The following is an 18,781-nucleotide window of genomic DNA, read 5'->3' as shown; positions in this document are numbered from 1 at the left end:
TGTATCTCTAAATATCTGGGAAAAAAAAATCAACATTTTTCCCCCCTCCTTCACATACAGTACATTTTCTCTAACTTGACTAAAAACCAGCTGCAGTTTCTTTTTTCTTCTGTACATACTGCAATCTGAATTCTAACTTACGTCACAGAAACAGGAATGTCTCATAAACATACAATATAGCATGTGATATATAACCACCAACAACATAATACAATATACAATTGCAACCCAATGTATGCATGCTGTGGGAGTAGAGATAGAGCAGATACAGTCAACACAAAAGCCTTAACAAACACCAACAGTGGAACACATGTATACTGGCTGGTGAACATAACTACTCTGATTTATTTAGTTAGAACATGCTTTAATGATAAAAATAACTAACCAAACAGACAACATCTAAAAGTACTATTTCAGTAATGTGTTATGGACTACCCACAGAAAATAATTACATTTGGAATTAAGAAAAAGGGGTGGAGTCAAAAAACCCCATATACTGTTTCTGTTTAAGTTTCTTGGCATCTCTTTACTTTGCTCCTCCAAACTAGAGGGTATATCCTCCTGAACAACCTACAGGAAGGGTGCTATCATTCATCAAAGGACCATCAGCAGCTTTTAAATGGAAACATCCATTGTCAAGTAAGTGGGTTTGGACGCAGCATATTGCATAGCCTGGTAATGAGACTTTATGATCATATGGTGCATGTTAATTAGGAAATTATTACATGGACTGACAAACTCTCCAGAGAAAAACAGTCTAACTTGTCTAAGCAACTTGATAGAAAAGGAAATTTTATGGAAGAAAATCTGTAGAACTTGTGGGCACTGCATATTCCAAGACTGACAGTCAAGTGTCAGAAAGTGTATCAGTTTTTGACAAATCCATGCTGTTGCTTCAGCAGCTATTTACACCAGGTAGCTGTGAGAGATGCTTCCGTCAACCTTGGAGTCAAAGGGAGATCTGCTACTCATTTCAATGGTGCAAGAGTGGGCTGAATATTTAATTGCCACATGACAGAATAGTTAGATCCACACAAGAAATGCACATTAGATGTCAACTGAAAATATATCTGCTTGCCTGGAATGAGGTCTAGACATTAGAAATTTTAACAAAAAAGAAAGGAAAGGAAGGGAAAATTACTATATTCTATATACAGTACCCTACTACTTACAGAATCCTTTCTTCTAAAATAATTACCTTATGTAGTATTGGAGAGCCTTCCTCTGCTTCTGTTCGTCCATCAGGTAGGAGAGGAGCAGAATCTGGTACTAATCCTGAAGGCTGTTCTTCATATTCCTCTGAAAATATGATCCATAATTCACTGTTGTGCACACCATAAAAGAATTATGAAAGTATTTGTTTTATCTGAATAGCTATGATATTATGATCTGGCAGATATTGGGATGTGAACTAAAACTGGTCAAAAACATTTGAAGTCAAACTTTGTATGAGAACTTATCGAAATTTCCCCATTAGCTGTTTTATTTATATTAGTAAGCTTAGATCTACATTTACAGGTAATTACATAAAATAATAACAATCAAACACACAACTAAGAACAGAATCTATACTCAGAGCAATAAAACTGAAGCTTAACAAATGTATCATGGACACTTCTTTCGATGCAATAATAGAATATATAATAAGATGTTCACTAACCGAAATAAGAAAATATACACCACGGGTTTTTTGCATAGTTGGCCAACTGCCTCAAAGACTTTTTTTAAAGCCTTCTCAAGAACAGGCCATCACTGAAGACTGTTCTTACAGGCTCCCCTCTGGCTTACTTTGCAAGGAGGAGAGGAAGGAGAAAATGCACAGGATGTGTGAGGGAAGAAAAGTGGAGAAAGACAGCAATTAAGCTTATTTCAAGTAGCATCATCAAGTTAGCACAGTATTATGTCCAAGCTTTTTAGGGAAGGGGCATAAACACTAGAGTTCACTTGGAAGACAGAGGGAGGAAGCAGAAAACAGGGGAAAACATCTTGAGAAATGTTGGGTTAAGAGATTTCTAAACACTAGTATAATTGATAGTTTAGAAAGCACATGAATTTCCTGTAGCATGAGACCACACACTCTGTCTATAAATTTAATATTAAGAACTGGCAGGACACTGAGCATTCTTATATTAGTTGACTCAGTAGAATACTTCCTATATTATTCAATCAGATTTCAAGTTTATTTATTTATTTGTTTTACGTTTGGCTGTAGTAGTTTAATCAAAACTGTTTTAATGACAAGGACCTGGTAGTAAGTTCAATGCTCAGACCTGAGATTTAACCATCACTGTTCTTTTAAAACTTCAAAATGAACTCCACTTATTTGGGAACTGAACATTCTCTGCTAGAGTAGGGGTAAAAACAGAGTTTTTCTAAAGTTAACTGGTCAGATCTAAGAGATCTAAGAAAAGTCTAAGCTGTTTGTGAAATCCTTAGATGTATCCTAAAACACTGCCAAGGCAGGGCATGAACAGGTGGCTATATGTAAGAACGGAAGAGGAGTCAAACCAGTTGACTGACAATCAAGCCAGTAGCTTATATAAGCTAGAATGTTTCACTAAGTGCCAACAGCTTCTGAAGTTAGATATGTCAACTTGCTAAGTGGTTAGCTAATTTGACACAATTTCTGCATTACATTAAGTCATCATTATGCCATATGTGTGCTAAATAAATTCATATCTTCAGAGTAATAAGCCATACAGCATGCTAAAATCTTGGACCATCAGTTAAACCCACACCGGTATACCAGGAAGACAGCAGTAAACTTACTTTCACCAGCCACATAATTAGCTGGAAAATAGCCTTGCTGTCCATTTGCTAGGCTGCCAAACCACCAGTTATCATTATCTTTGTATAACACTTGGATAATGTCACTGCGATGGATGGTTAGCTCATCTGATCGATGCGCTGTGTAGTCATAAAGAGCCACTACCTAAAAGAGAGATAAGAGCACCACAGCTTTATCACAACCATGCCACAGAGAAAAAAGCGCAACATTCACTTCCTCTTGCAGAAAAGCAGCTGAAACCAAAGCTGCACTTTGGTAAAAGCCGAGGCTCTCTCAAGTTTTGCTAATGGGATCAGGGGTGGTGGGAAAGCAGCAGGAGAGGCAAGATAAAGGACTGTGGGATTGTAGAAATGGTTAAGAACATTCAATTCACTAAGATTAGCTTCAAAACAGCAGCTGTTAGTTTTATAAGCAATTTACTTGTGAAGCAAAAGAAAAAAAAACACTTCATACATTCACTTTCTCAGAATTGTTACACCACCTTCAGATCCCATTCTATGTGTGCGCATGAAGCATATGCGTTTGAATAAATATTTCAACAGTGTGATAGCTTTACTAGAAGGAAAATTTTAGTGGAAAAATGTCATTGCAAAGTTTTATATTGATTCCTTCACATATTTTTTTGTTTAGAAATAAGTATTTACATACACAACTTTATAAATATCTGCAAAAATAGGTGTATACTCTATCCCACATAATAAAGCCATTTTGCTGGTGAAATATAATGCATCAATATTTGCTGGATAGAAGTACTAACGGTGGTCAGCACCATGCACACTATATAGAAGACATCAGCTTCTGTCAGAAGCCTGCTTGCTACTTGAATATAAAAATATCATGTACAATTTCTTATTTACTCCCTATGATCTGCAATCAAAAATCCATCCCGACTAATTCAGAACAGACTGAAAACAAGTGAACTGAAAGAATAAGGGAATTGCTCACTTCACTCATCATAAGTGAACAAAAAATTATGATATATTTTACACATAGAACACTATTCCCATCTACATAATCGTCACATCAGATCCCTCCGTGAAATCATAAGTAAAGAGGTCAGATACAGGGATTGTTAGGGAGTGAGAGAAGGTCACTTCTCATTAGGGGATTAAAGACTGCAAAATTATTATGAAGATAGGGATATGGGATAAACTTCCATTTTTATTACCTATGCGTGCACTTAAACCTTAAGACTGCTGAACTGCACAAAATTTTTTGTATTTCTGTTTTCAGTATGACTACTTATGAGTTATAGCTATAAAAATATAGTCAATGTTGCTTTTATTTTCATACTTGCATGTCACAGATGAGACACATTAAATCAGTTACAAGTGGGAAAAGATGGAAATGCTCCTATCACTGTAAATTCTGTGTGGTAGTTTGTAAGCTGGGTCAGCAACAAAGAATTAACATCAGCTTAGTTCTCAGTAGACAGAAATTTTATCTAAACATACATTCAGTAACCATGAACTTACATAAAGGAGATAAGAAATGAAATATCATCCTCTATCATAACTCTCTTCTCTGCATTAGAAAAGCTAGTACATTAACTACAGGTGATGGTGACAATGTAGAAGTATGGACTACAGAACAGAATTGAATTAAAACAGAGTACAGAATACAAGACAGAAGCAATACAGAACTGGAAGCTTAAATGATCTTGTCCAGTAAGAGGTGCTCTAACAGTGCCCACTTCAGTAAACGGCAAAGGTTTCCTTAATGATAGTACTAGGAAACTCATGAGGTCACTTAAGGTAAAAAAGGAATGTTACACTGTAACTACTGGCAGAATGAAAAGCAATGAAAGAGCTACAGATACTTGTCTTTTGCAGTGTCTTTCATATGGTAGTTTGAGTAAAATATTTTGCCATTTTGAAAAAATTACAAAAATTCAGTAACATGGAAACACTGCCAACAAACAGATCAAATCAACCAAGCCAGTACCACAATCTAGCTCCTCAAAACAAAAAATTCAAATAGCAATGTGTCCTGTAATATGATTGGTTAGCAAGCCTGACAATTTAAAAGGAATGTGGAAATTGCCATTATGTTCAGTAGAGAAATATATTCAGAAAGACAATCACAAGGGGATACTTGAAATGCACCTCAAGACCAAAGTCACCTACAGAAGAATGTAAAAGATTCAAAATTATGCCCACAGCAATGGAATGTCTTCTGATCTCATGTTTAGGTATTTGTAAAATGTTGTCTGGGTTCACATTCAAGCAAAAAATCTGCATCTATCAAAATTTTACAAAATGACTTTTCAAGAGTGATATAAAAACAGCAGATACAGTGTAACAGGTATAGAGATACTGAAAAAAAAATAGTACTTACTGTCTCTTGCCCTAGTGGACAACTACTTCCTCTTCTCACCCTGAGTGCAGTCAGGCAGTCACTATTCTAGAGGAAGAAATTATTTTTAATTTTAATATGAAGTATTTTGATGGATTATAATTTTGAAGTTTATCCATATTTGTCATGTCCACTGTAAGACAAGTTAAGAATCTGTAATAAATCTGTAATAAAAATGTTTTTCTTTTTAAAAGAAAAAATAGAAGTGATGTTAAACAACACTGAGTAATATTGGCTACCTAGATGTTTAGAATACATTTATCAAGGGACATTTTTTTAAGTAGGTACGCTACACTAAAGACAACATGTGGTAAGACAGTGAATTGATGATTGTAACAGTCTAAGCTTATCTGTATTGCAAACATTATAGTAGAATTTAGTAGTGAACTTCACCTCTGAACTCTAATGCAAAAGAAGTCATTTGCATATAATGAGAATTATTGGTCCTAATAACTAATACTTTTACATTTACTTCAAATTGTTCTACCTTTGCTATTTTTCAGACTTCCACAGAAGTCAAAGGAATGCTGGATATAAAATGGAATAATCGGGATGTGCCTACAAAATTTTGTTTCTGTCAAATGGTAAAATTTTTCAGATGAAAGAAGATTTAAAACTGAACAGTTATGAAAATTAGCAGAGGAACAATAAAGGAGAACAACAGAAGAGATGCGAGTTCTTTGTTGGTGTTACTTAAATTAATTTATTTTTCAGTGGCCTATTTTTGCAAAGGGCAAAACCAGTTTCCCCTAGATGTTGTATGTGCCAAAGTAATCAAACTACAACGCAGAACAGAAATATTACGGCAGACAAGTGCCAACATAAAACTAGGGTCCAGGCAATTAGAACGTTTCAGGATAAGAATCAAATGTGAATATTCTGAAGTAACCACTTCCATCCGTAACAGATTGTACCACATTATAAACAACCCTTAAATTTGAGAATTTCTATTTAACATACTTCTGCTTTTTTTTTTGTATTTTACAGCCCATCTAACTGTCTTTGGCATAAGTTTCTTTCTCTTCTCTCACTTTTCTAAACATATATCTGATATGTACTGCTCTTTTCATTTTCTACTGTTTTATTGGGGTGATCCAAGGAACATCATTATAGCAAACTTCAGCAGAATTAATGGTGTTCTCCAGAACAGAGATCCCTTTCCCTGCTGTATGCATTGTTTTCTTAACTCAGCAAGGCTCATCTCATATGGGAAAGAAATCATTGATGATCCTGAAAACGAGGGTTTTATCTGCTCTCCAGATTGTTTAGGAAGTGTCACAGTAGTTACAGATATTTACAGTATATCCAGATGAACAGAGTAAAAAAGCTGCACACTTGCTCTCAGTTCTTGGAATGTACAAGAACATCTATGCCTAACACCTAAAGAGTTCTGAATAATTATGTATATGCCCAGAGAAAAATATATCTGCCTGATTTGACAAACAAATTTTGAACAGAGAACAGTGGAATTGCAGTTCAGAGTATGTGGCTTGCTCAGTGGTCTATTAGTAGTTAGCAGTGCCTTAGAGGTTTCAGCTAATTCTCATTTTCCATTCTCAAGGTTAAGAGAATTGTGCAGGCAATGTGCTTAGCCTGTGGGATGGGAGTGCCTCCTGTTGCTCAAAAATGATTCATCAGAATTATTAGCACTATTATTTAGGTATCTAGTTCAGGTACTCATATTGCCCCATTATTGTGTCTCAATCACTCTCTCTCTCTTTTTAATAAAGTATTCATGTACTCTAAAACATAAGAAGAAGTTGAAGAGAGTGAGCTGTTTGGAAATAACAAGCTAAAATCCATGAGTCATCCTGAGACTATGTTGAATGTTCTCAGATACCGTGTTAAACTTTTAATGCAACAACAATCCAAAGAGTTTCTACTTAAAGAGATAGGCCGAGTATGTCACTGAATGTGCATGCATCCTAATTCCAGTCCAAGTGTTAGCAGGGAGAAGCATGCACAGAGGAATTAGCGTGGCTGCTTACCACAGATGGTAGCTACTGCAAGGTAGCAGAGCTGGCTCTCTTGTGCTGTGTAATTTCTTAAGTTGTGTTAACTACCAGTTACGCTGCAAGTAACAGCCAGGAAAAATTACTGGCTTTTCTGTTAATTTTTTTTTTTTTTAATAGTGGCACAAGATTCAGTCACATTTTCAGAATTCCAAAAAAGCTACAGACATACTGAAGTTTATGAATACATAACACAATGTTACTGTCTTTTTCAATGCAAGATGAAAACTAGTTAACCATTTTGTTGCATCTGGAATAGATGTGGGACCTATAGTTATGTTCTAAGGAGCTGGTCTTGTTGGGAGGCAGACCATCTGTGAGAAACAGGAAGAAAATGCTTGCTGAAAAAGCCTGCTGTGTCACACAGGTTTTGGTTGAACAAAACTGTTAAGAACTTTCAGCTTAAGGAACATCCACAGAAGATAAAGAGATTCAGCAGCTGATTTAGAGTTCTAGACTGTGGAATATTATACTGATTGTCCACAATAAACCCAGTAAGATAGCTTTGATATTTCTAACATAAAAATAAAGAAAAACTTAAAAAAAATTAAGACAAAAAAGAGCATTGCCAGCAAGAATAAACAGAAAACTAAGTTGTTACATCAAGTGTCACTGATTCCTGATAATAGCACTAATTAAAATGTTTATGACTTCTTCTTTATTGGGCTGTTTCAGTGATTGTGGTAATGGAGGTTTTGCTTTTATTCATCTAGCTATATACAGCACTGGCCAACAAGATTTCAGCCTTAGATAGCATTCATCACCTTAGGAGAAGCAGCACTGACTAAAAACAAATGATACGTTATTGCCTTCTTTTCTGTACTAATTTTGGCGTTTTATTCCTACTACCCCAAAATACACTTTAAATTCAATATCAAAATTTAAAGGAAATATATGGAAAAAGTTAAAAGTCTACTAAGGGTTTCATATGCTTCTTCCTTATAGGTATACTGATTCTTAGCTGTAACAGAATACATGTACAGATAATGTTCAACTTCTAATTAGTCATTAGCTCTCAAAAACTACCCTTGGAAAATAAACTTTCCTAATAATAATCTTAGGCAGACACTATATATACTGGGGTGAACCCCGATGTGTATACATACAGGGGCGAAGCCACCCTCCTTCCTTTTCCCGTTGGACAGACTCTGACATGGAGAAGGACAAACATCTGTTGCTTGGATGCTCCACAGTGACATGGCCTCTCTCCACCTTCCTGTATGTAGTACGTGCCAAAATAGGAACGAAACTTGGAGTGTGACTGGTGCAAGCGCTCTCATAAGGACTCAGGAAATGAATGTTAAAGCTTCCCTAGTCTTCCCAATAAATCTGTGCCTGAGTGTATAATAGCCTAGGTTCTGAGACTATTAAGGTTTTTTTTAAAGTGTCAAAATGAGAAATGGGTTTACAGTGTTAAAAAAAATCATGACTGTCTTAAAGATGAGATATTATTTTAACCATTTTTTAAATGTATAGAATCACTCTGAGCTTTTACAGTCACTCCATTATTTTCATTTTTCTTCATAAACACGAGGGTTAGAAATTTACTTAATCCTCTCCTTCCCCAAGAATGGCACACAATCTCTTTACTCCAGTAACTGGAGTTTTAAATGAAACACTAAATAAGCTGATACTTAGCATAAAATAATTGAATATTGTTAGCACTGTTGTATTTCTGTTCTTGTTATCTGGTCCAATTAATTGTCAACACATGCTTAGCTCAAGCCACCTAACCATAGAAATTTAGTGTACAGAAAATGGAAGTATAAGGACAGTGTTAATAGTTAAATTAAAATGATTCTGAAAGTATTAACTGCTAAGAATAATGTACTCTTCTTTGGCCTAATTAATCTGTCTGCTATCATGAAACTACTGTAAAGTTACTTCCTTAGTCTTCAGATGACTACAATCCTTATTTGATTACAGCCCTTCAATATTTAATGAGCATGGGAATCTATAATCTGCCTAGAGGAAAAAAACTGTGCCAGGCTGCACTTTATTGAAACCAGCAATGTACAAACAGAAAATAGAAATGCAAACACAGCTGCTGTAGCAAAGCCTACGGGGATTAAAAAAAAAAAGTGGGGGGGGATCAATTCAGAAGTATGTGAAATACTTCAGCTCCTAAAATTATTCAAAAACTCTTCTACTATTTTGTCTTTTGGAAATGTGCTACTTTCTTGATTTAAAGAACTCAGTTTACCTGCATTTATAACATATATACCTATATTGCTGCATTTATAACAACAGAAACAAAAATAATGAAAATATTCAAAACTTTCGTTTAACCCTCCTCACTCCAGCAAAAATAAAAAATATTTTAAATTAACTGCTATGTAATATTCTCCAAAACAGCTGATCTTATAAATGTTAATAGGTATTTCTGTGACAGAGGACACTTAAATACAGACTGAACAACTTGTAGTTTTTACTAATCATTACATACTGATAATTAAAAATTTGAAAATGGGTTAAAAAACACATTTAGCCACTAAAAAAAACCCAGCAGGGTAAAAAGATACTTTTGAAATTTCTTGATAAATCAAATTTATCATATCAGCCTTACACAAACTCTATTAACAGATTCTGTTAAAGTAAGGACTCAGTGAGGTAGGTGCAAAAAAACCCCAAACTGTAAAACAGCTTTATAGTATAAAGGATACAACTTAATTTATGTCCCTTTCTAACTATTCTCTGAAAAATTACAACTGGCACACAATTAACACAGAATATTAAATCATGGTATTAGCTACATGGGAGGGTGGACTTAACATCTCTAGTACAACAGGCCCAGATTTCTAGGGCTATACATACTTTCAGTATTCAGACCACCACCCATTCTTCTATGACTAGTCCCTCATATGTTTTGTGTTTGTTTAAACCGGGTTTATCAAGTGTATAGCTGGAATTAATGGCAATTACAGATCCTGTTGGGTTTTTATTACAGTGATCAGGAAGTGAGAAATTTAACAAAGAAAAGAATAAATATCATTGCTAGAAGTTTCCAATTAATACTTACAGAAACAGAGGACAGCTGTGATTTCACTTGTTACAAACAAGTGAAATATGAGTAAACAGTAAAAACATGGCACTGCAAATAGATTCAAGTTATTACTCCAGTTTTCTCTCTCTATTTATCAGTGCTTGTGTTCTTAGTAAAAATCAGTAATACTGACTGTGATTTTGGCTTATTTATTTCTTAACACCAAAAAGTAAACAGTGAAAAAAAAAAGCTTTAATTTGCAGATCTCTGACCTCTCTACTGGCTGGCTGTAACAAAAGCTTATTTGCCCATGCAGACAATTTGCTTGAAGATACTTCTTTTGTGAATAAAGATAGGTTAAAAAAAAAAAAGCTTCTCTACAATGAGAACTTGTGAATAAAGGCATTTTATAGTTAAACATCAATTTAAAAAAAAATGCAAAGATAAAATTCCTTACCGTCTGTAGTCTGCCCAATAGTGTTAGGCTAAGAGGATTTCCTACTGGGCTGAAACACCCTGTGAAAAGAAAAGGCTGTGAATTTTTTGCTTGTTATCCTTTTCCATCGAATAAACCATTTTCTTTTAAAATCATTATGTTAGCAGGATATGTATGACAAAATTCTAATGAAAAGCAGCAGCATCTTTCAGTCATAACTATGCATCCCTCAGTCAGGAACAGTTGGAGGGTTTATTTAACTAACAGACCTGACACAAGGTTAACTAATCCAATATTTCCATTCAAATGATTTGGAGAAATAGCTCAAGCTATGTCCACATGCCACCACCTCGTGCTCAGAGTTGACACTATTATCTAGGCTGCATTGCTTTTCTTTTCATTGAATTTCTGAGTAATGCATATGAAGTTTTCCAACAGAAATGATCACAAAACCTCTCAAAGGAATTACTTCCTTATTTTATCTGAAAGAATAACCATGCCTATTCAGTAGCTCCCTTTCATCATCTGAGTTCCTATCACAACACATCTTACTGTTTATTTTATTCACTCTCTACATAGTGCATTTGAACAAGGACTTGTAAATTGTTTCCTTTTCAAACTATTACATTAACTACTAAGCTCAGGAAAATCCTTTCATCATCTATGGATTTATCTTTTCCTTATTGGTTTCCACAGCTACATACTTAAGAAAACATCTTAAAAAGATACAGAAATCTGAAAATTGTTGAACATTACAATGAAAAATGCTACTGCTCCAATGAAGAAAGGTTTGACCCTTCTCATTTTCAAGGATATGGATACTAGAAAACACAGAGTTAAGCTTACTGGATCTTCTCTGTCAGACACTAGATTTGAAACAAGTTTAGTTTGAAACAGGAATAAGTTCTGAAATCTCATTTTCATTTACCACCCCAAAAAGCCTGCTTTTGAGGAGCCCAGTATCTGAATAAAGAGGATTTTTCAGATTCAGGCTCCCAAGTACTGGCACAGATCCGTAAGAAAGCTTGCACAACTCCACCTACAGTATACTTGTCTAAAGCCTAGTGGCTTAGACTTTCACAGGAGATTTACTTGTAGATGTTTAATCATTAAGATATTTTGATATTTCTAAATATAATAAAAGGTGCAAGCTCAGTCACTGTTAGCTAAGCCATGCTCCTGCAAATCTGCATGTGAGTATCTTTGCACTTGTGAGAAATCCTAAATGAGAATTTTTCAATTTGGTGTATGAATTAAAAAATAGCATGTTCTTAATCATTTCAAAAAAAGTTTGTATAAATCTGAAATACTTGATTTTGAAAAGCTTACTTTGGTATTTTATTATTTTTCAAACACTTTTCTCACCTTTTTTTGGAAGGGGAAAAGAGATGGGAATTGAAACTATTTCTGAATTCAACCCACACTCCTAAGATGGTGGACCTGAAGCTTACTTTTTTTCACATAAGCTACTTGCCAAAACGTTTGTTTAGCACTAACACCAAAAGTCAACAGGAATGTTAATCCTATTAATGTTATCTACGCACTCATACAGTTGCAATATAAGCTGCTGCAGAGATGACACTATATATTGATATAAATTACATACAGATGTCACATGTCAACTCTTTGATTAAAAAACCTCAAACTCGAGACCAATAAAATGTTGGCATGAAAAAAATAAATTTTTTTTTCTTTAGATAATTAAACATTCCGTTGTAGGATTTTCAATTTTGGCATTGTACTGTTGTGCTAGTACACATGAATCCAAACACACTGAAACTTAAGCTATTTTAATTGTCTAGATGAAAACTGCATAAAATGTATGATGAAAACAATTCCTTGTTTGAAAAACTCTTCAAACTTTAAGACTTTTTTTTAATCAGTAATATCATAAAAAATTTCTCATTTTCCTAAGGAAATGATGTATTTTCCTGTCACTTCCAGACTGTGTGTTTAAGTACGTGAGTACTCCTGTGCCATCTCTATGTGCAGCTACTTGTCAGGTGAAAAGTTTATGGTTAGACTGACATTTCCCTATCAAGCCTGAATAAAGGGCTGTGCAGACGTATTCTGCTGCAAGCATAGGAAAGAGAGAGATCTGTAACTCAAAGATATAAGGAACGCTGCACTGAATTTTAACATAGCAGCGGTTTTGACTTTGCGCTTTCCCTGAGTAAAGCAGTCTTCTTTCAGAATAATCAGGAAAGTTTTATTACTTTGGTTGAGGTGGAAATAATAATCTGTCCAATGCACACTTGTCCAATATTCAGCACTCCACAGAGCCAATGCTATTTGTTCATATTGATCATGCCCGTTACAACTGTAAGTATTTTTCATTTTTCCTAAATTAACTGTTTTTCTTGGTTACCCCAAACTCTTCTTTAGTGTTGTTATTTTTTTCATTTATCAAGTATTCCTTTATTAGCTCTTGCATTCAGAACACTCATATTAAAAAAAAAAAAAAGTGCTAATCTTACTCATTCATAAAACAAGGTCAATTCAGCAAGCAGGGGAATATCCATCTCTTTTCTCAAATGATGCAGTAGATTTTTAACACAATTTTGCAGAGTTATGGGCTTGGCATGGTTCCATGCTCAACGCAGCCTGTAAGTTACACTGAGCAGGTGTCACTGGCAGTCTCAGTGGTGCTTGCTTTGGTCACCTCTGATCCAGGCTGTGCAAACTTTCCAACTACTATAGGGAGGTACTGAAACTGAGGTTGGGATTGTGGGAGGACACTTCCACTTCACCCAAAAATGAAGTTTGCAGGACACCATGACCTACTGGGACCCTCATTTAGCCTGAGCTTATATAAAGGTCGTTAAATCTCTGGTAAGGTTAAACCTGCAAAAAACCTGAGGTTAATCTAGACTGTCTTATCTTAAGGATGTTTCAGGATCACTCATAGGGATGCATTCTTATTGGTCCACAGGATTTACTTGAACTCTCCAACAACTTTTTTTCTTCACAGCTTTTGCTACCTTCACCTTCAAATCCCTGTACATATTGGGAAGTTAATCTTCTCTATGAAAGTATTAACATTTGAATTGCTCTATTTTATATTATACTGCACTGATTCTTCAGTGGCCTCCTTGACATGGAATTTCACATTAGAAGATAAACTATTTCTAAAAGAACCTACTGATAGTGTCTAAATGTGATTTTAAATGTCCCAAAATAATAGGTGCTACCGCTTTTTCTCAGACTGTCAGAATTCCATATTGACACAATTTAACAGTGGGACAGTTGTTCTTTGTGTTCCACATAATCCAATGGTTAGGACTACTTTGTAAATCCAAGCATGCGCTGACTTCATGCAAACGACTACCAAAGAATGGGTACCTTTTGAAAAAGAGTGTAGCTGCCTGCCTTGACAAGGAGACTGAAACTGCATTATAGTCCTCCTGTACAATCAGAACAGTGAACTGGAAGTGTAGCCTTAGTTCCTTGCAACTAAAGGGAAGAGAAAAGCTAGAAACCAGGTAGTTGCATGTCTGCGCTACCAACTTCCCTGTTTTATGTGTGCTTTCACTGAAAGAGAAAAACTACCCTCTGCTCTGTGTAAGCATGTTAGTTTTAAGTGACCATCTTCCAAATAGCCTGGCTGAAATAAATAGGAAATAGATGAGTTCAGTTATAAACACATTAAATTTATGAGAAATTTATATGAGAAAGTAACTTTTATTTTACAGCAATAGTGACAGCAACAATACCCCAGAATGGCACTCATGATAATTAAATTGAAAACACTTCCTACTAAACAGCAGCATCTTTATATATTATATTTGTTTAAAATTAATGGAGATAGAGCCAGGACATGGGAAAAAGTCCTTCTAAGTAGTCACATAATTCCACTATTATTCTATCGCAGTGTCTACCACCAAACAATATTAAATGTTTATATGAAAAATTCTTCATTTAATAGAAGCTGAGAGAGCATTCATCACAGAATTATGTTTTAATTAATTTGTAAAAAGAAGGCTATTTCTTCCTCCATGAAGTTCTCTTGATAAATTAATTCTGTTAATTAATAAAAAGGTATTTGTTACACGCCAAATCTCCAAGAATTCCAATGTCATGGAATCTACAGTCACCTGTGAAATCAGTCAAATGTTTATCATGGAAAATCTTCAGGAAATCACAGAATATAAATAGAATATAAACAAATACATAAAAGAATTGAGGAAAGTTAACATCCAGACTTACTTCTGTGATGAACTCCTCTAAAGCACAATGAGACAAAAAAATCTTTTTCTTATATCTCTTCCAGTTCCATATGATTCTATTCTTAAATGAATTTTACTTTGAAGTTTACATTAATTAATAATGTATCAGAAAAACAAACCTTGAAAGACAAGAAGATAAACTATGCCTCTAGGAAATAGCTTTTCTTATTGTAGACATGCTTCTTTTAATTTATATCATGGCCTCTTGTAACACAGCATAGTTAAAACATATCCACTTAAACAAACAGCACAGGAAAAAAAAGTGAACTAGATATGAGATGAGTATGTGTATATCAGTTCAGTCCCTTCTATTACCTATCTTTCTTGGCTTTAAAACTATCCCCAGTAAAAAGAACTTTGTTTTCAGCAAAGTCACCTATTCAAAAGTATGACTTTTGAAACAAAAATATCTTTTAGTATGCAGTATAGTCTCTAAATCAGGTTTCAAAAGAAAAGTTCTTCTAAAATAAATGCTTTCAGAGCAGTATCACTTAGTTGCTTCTGGAGTTTTATTTTTCAGCCAGGTATAGCATAAGAGAAAGAAGATTGTTTTGTAATTATCTAAATATATATTAATCTTCCCTCAAAGGCTTTATCCTCACAACAATTATGCTGTAATAGATCAAACAGAATTCATTAAAAAAAGTTGTTTATATATTGATAAGAAACTGTTTTCCTTTACTTGAAAACAGGATCATAAATACTTTCAAAACATGCTGCAAACATTTTCAGATGCAGTTCACACAAAATTAAAGAAATAGATGCACCCACTTAATACAGACCTACATCTTTATTTTACCAGAGAAAAATGTTTTACTAATACCCAATCCTGTAGGTGAAAACCTGTTTCAAATGCTGCTAAGCACGATTCAGTCTGGCTCCTATGACTTTGAACATATTTCAAACTGAATAGGAGAACAGACAGGACCAAAACGTACTGAAGACTGCTTCAACAAAGTTTAATATGTACCAAAGCTTTTATAGCTAGTTTTGAATGCATCTGGCTCAGGTTGTGCAGCAAGAAAACTATGTTCAAAAGCAGAGTGAGGCAAAGAATAGGCTACATTTAGTAACTAGCACAAGGCCAAAGGAAATGGTTAACTCTCTTGAGAGCCTGTATCTTGCAAACCACTTAAAATGTATATCCTCAGAAGAGACAGTCTTCGCAAGCTATGTTTAAGTGTATATACAAAAGTGCTGAGATGGCATCACTACTGAATGGAAAGGTCTGCTACAAACATCCAAATATTGCAGTGTATTCTGCAGAAGTCTACTCCATGACAGGTTAGTTCATTCTATTACTCCTGTCTTTACCACTTTTTTCTTCTTTTAGGGAATCTCTCCAGTCATCTGAAAAACTATCTTTAATTTAGTTCTCATTTCCTAAAAGGGGTTCCACTTTGTTATCTAAATCCATCCACTTGAAAACAAAACACAAAACTAAAGGAAAAATAAAATCCCTCTCTGTTTATTGCCCTAATTTGTATAAAATATATAAAAGAAACTTCCACTGATTTATTTTACCAGTCAGAAACGAGAACTGTTCTCATGCTGTATATTTAAAGAAATGAGAGAAGCCTTAGCTCTACTGCTGCCAGATATAGTGCAGAGAGACTGATCTGGATGGCAACAGCAAGAAAAATCAAATAAGCCAAAACAGGACTGATAGACGATGGTAAAGCATAACTTCTCATCCATTTCCTTTCCCAATCCCTGTTAATACTATGAAAAATTTAAAACAAACAAAAAAAAACTTGGGAGCTTACGTCAACAGATCAGACTGTGGTTGCCTTTCAAAACATTACACTATACAGAAAAATCTGCACAGGAGGAGATAAGCTTTCCATAAGAAATATGCCAACATTTACCTTTTTAACAATTGTTTACTAAATACTGGTATTAATAACAGTCATCTAGAAAGGTACCTTTAGAGACTTACACAATTCAGTACTATGCAGTTTCGCACATATTGCTGCTGCTTCTTCCAGACCAAGTTATTTTCCAGCAGATGCCCCAACTCTAGGGACTGGGAAAATTCAGGCTTTTAAAACTATGAGTCAGTCATATTCCTCCTAAGCTGAGAAAGACAGCTGGTCTAATGTGCTTAAACACTGTAACTTCATATGAAAGGACTGACAGAGTTATCAGTAGCTACTACACCTGGTTGTCTCTGACTCCCTAGCCCAAGTGGCCCTTACGGCAGCACTGAGGGAACACTGAAGCAGTGCAATGGAGCAAGGCTTGAATTCACACCTGTAGATCTGCAAAGAGATACCTTCGCTGCAACACCAACCAATTCCAATCCTCAGATAACAGATCTCAGAATCAGACAGTACTAACACTAACAACACTATGCTTCTGGCAGTGCCATATCCCACAAAATAAATATATCTATGATCAGCCAAAAGAACGCACAGAGATGTTCATGCAAGGTTAGCCATCATTTTCATTCCTGGCTCAAGGTGTACAAGGGCACTAACAGGCATTTGGTCTGAATCTTAGAATAATCCTCCAAAAGGAACTATGGCGATAGTCCATCAGTGGCTTTGAGAAGAATACTGTTTCATATGAATACACTTATCTAGTATTTACGCACAATGAACAGGCTGAATTTGGCCCCTTTTTATACAAGGTATAATGAAGTAAAAACTATTGCATCACAAAAACAATAAAAAATCCCAACTTTTTAATTAGAGATTAAAATCAAATACATTTAGCAGCCTACACACCCACCTAATTATTTCTGAGTAATCTTATCAAATCATCATCTTACATTTTTCTTGCAAATGTTAAGTTTCTACAGTACTGTATATAAACAATGCAAGTAGTAGCACGTGTCCAAAGCATTCCTTTGAAGTAAAGCACATATATCGAATTCATGCTAATCAGGAACGTACTAATTTATGACAACCTCTAATGTTACATCATAATGGACTTGGATACAACTGAAAATCAACAGGGGTACCTAGCTGTTTCTTTCTACAATGTAGAGAATGGAAAGTGACTACACAGCAAACATCAATAAGCCTGCATAGATATCATCAGCATTCTGCAATCAGATTGGCAATATTATTTACAAGTCCTAGGTAGCAGATAAAAAAGGTTTAAGGAAAACACGGACTATGACACATGCTTTGTATTAGTAAGTGTTATTTTTCTTCCAGCACTGCTGATATCCTGAGAGTCATTATTGGTTTTGCTAAGCTCATCAAGACTATTTAAAAGCAAAAAACTTAAACTAAATTTGAAAAAAACCTTATTTTGCATTATAATAAATAAAGCTTGTGGTGCTACCCTGTGGTAAAATATATTAGAGAAATACAGACACCACACTAAGCCTGTAGTCCCCTAGGCCTGTGGATGCCCAACACTGAATAATAGCCTTCACGTATGGGTTTGGTAATATTTTTTCTTCTGTTGTGCTGCACTAACTTCCCCTCCTTAAACCAGAGGAAATGGACCACTTAAGCAGGATTTATGCTTACCTGTTACACAAAATATGTAATGACAGTCATGATCAAATATAGAGTTGAACTATAACTATAACTCTAAAAGACAAGTAGCTATTGACTTCAGGAGGTCTACTCATGTGTTTAAGAACCATGCTTGAATAGGATGAAAACAATGAAAATTGTGCAAGGAAGGAAAACTAAACAATTTATTTTGCATGGTCCCTCCCACAACTGAAAAAAATCTTCAGCAATGGCCAGTATTACCCCACAGTTTCATAGAACAAACCAAATTAGCATATTGGTCTGCAAATGAAAAGCTGTAAGAACATATGCTTAGAATATCATAAATACTTTAAAAAATCACCCATTAACATTTTTGCAATGGAAAGTTCTCAAAGAAAATAAAGTTACTGCATGTTGTGAACTAATGAGTTTCTGTATTACCCAGTAACCTCACAACGTCAATTCAGTCTTCACCGAAAACAAACAAACAAATAAAAAAAAGTCTTATAACTGCTTGAAGAACATT

General features: G+C 34.9%; 1 protein-coding gene across 4 annotated transcripts in view; it reads right to left on the bottom strand.

Annotated features, from left to right (window-relative positions):
- Nucleotides 1-18,781, bottom strand: part of AHI1 (Abelson helper integration site 1) — a 109,326-nt gene that overhangs the window by 16,383 nt on the left and 74,162 nt on the right. For all 4 annotated transcript variants that reach the window (XM_067293687.1, XM_013959112.2, XM_067293688.1 and 1 more), the window contains 4 exons: nt 10,596-10,654; nt 5,126-5,191; nt 2,770-2,932; nt 1,199-1,299 (listed from right to left, as the gene is read on the bottom strand). In XM_067293687.1, coding sequence (XP_067149788.1) covers nt 1,199-1,299; nt 2,770-2,932; nt 5,126-5,191; nt 10,596-10,654 — 389 coding nt within the window. The remainder of the gene's footprint in view (nt 1-1,198; nt 1,300-2,769; nt 2,933-5,125; nt 5,192-10,595; nt 10,655-18,781) is intronic.

Source organism: Apteryx mantelli, chromosome 3, assembly GCF_036417845.1.
Source record: "Apteryx mantelli isolate bAptMan1 chromosome 3, bAptMan1.hap1, whole genome shotgun sequence".
In the NCBI taxonomy this organism is placed as follows: domain Eukaryota; kingdom Metazoa; phylum Chordata; class Aves; order Apterygiformes; family Apterygidae; genus Apteryx; species Apteryx mantelli.
This window is presented reverse-complemented; position numbering and strand designations above follow the sequence as displayed.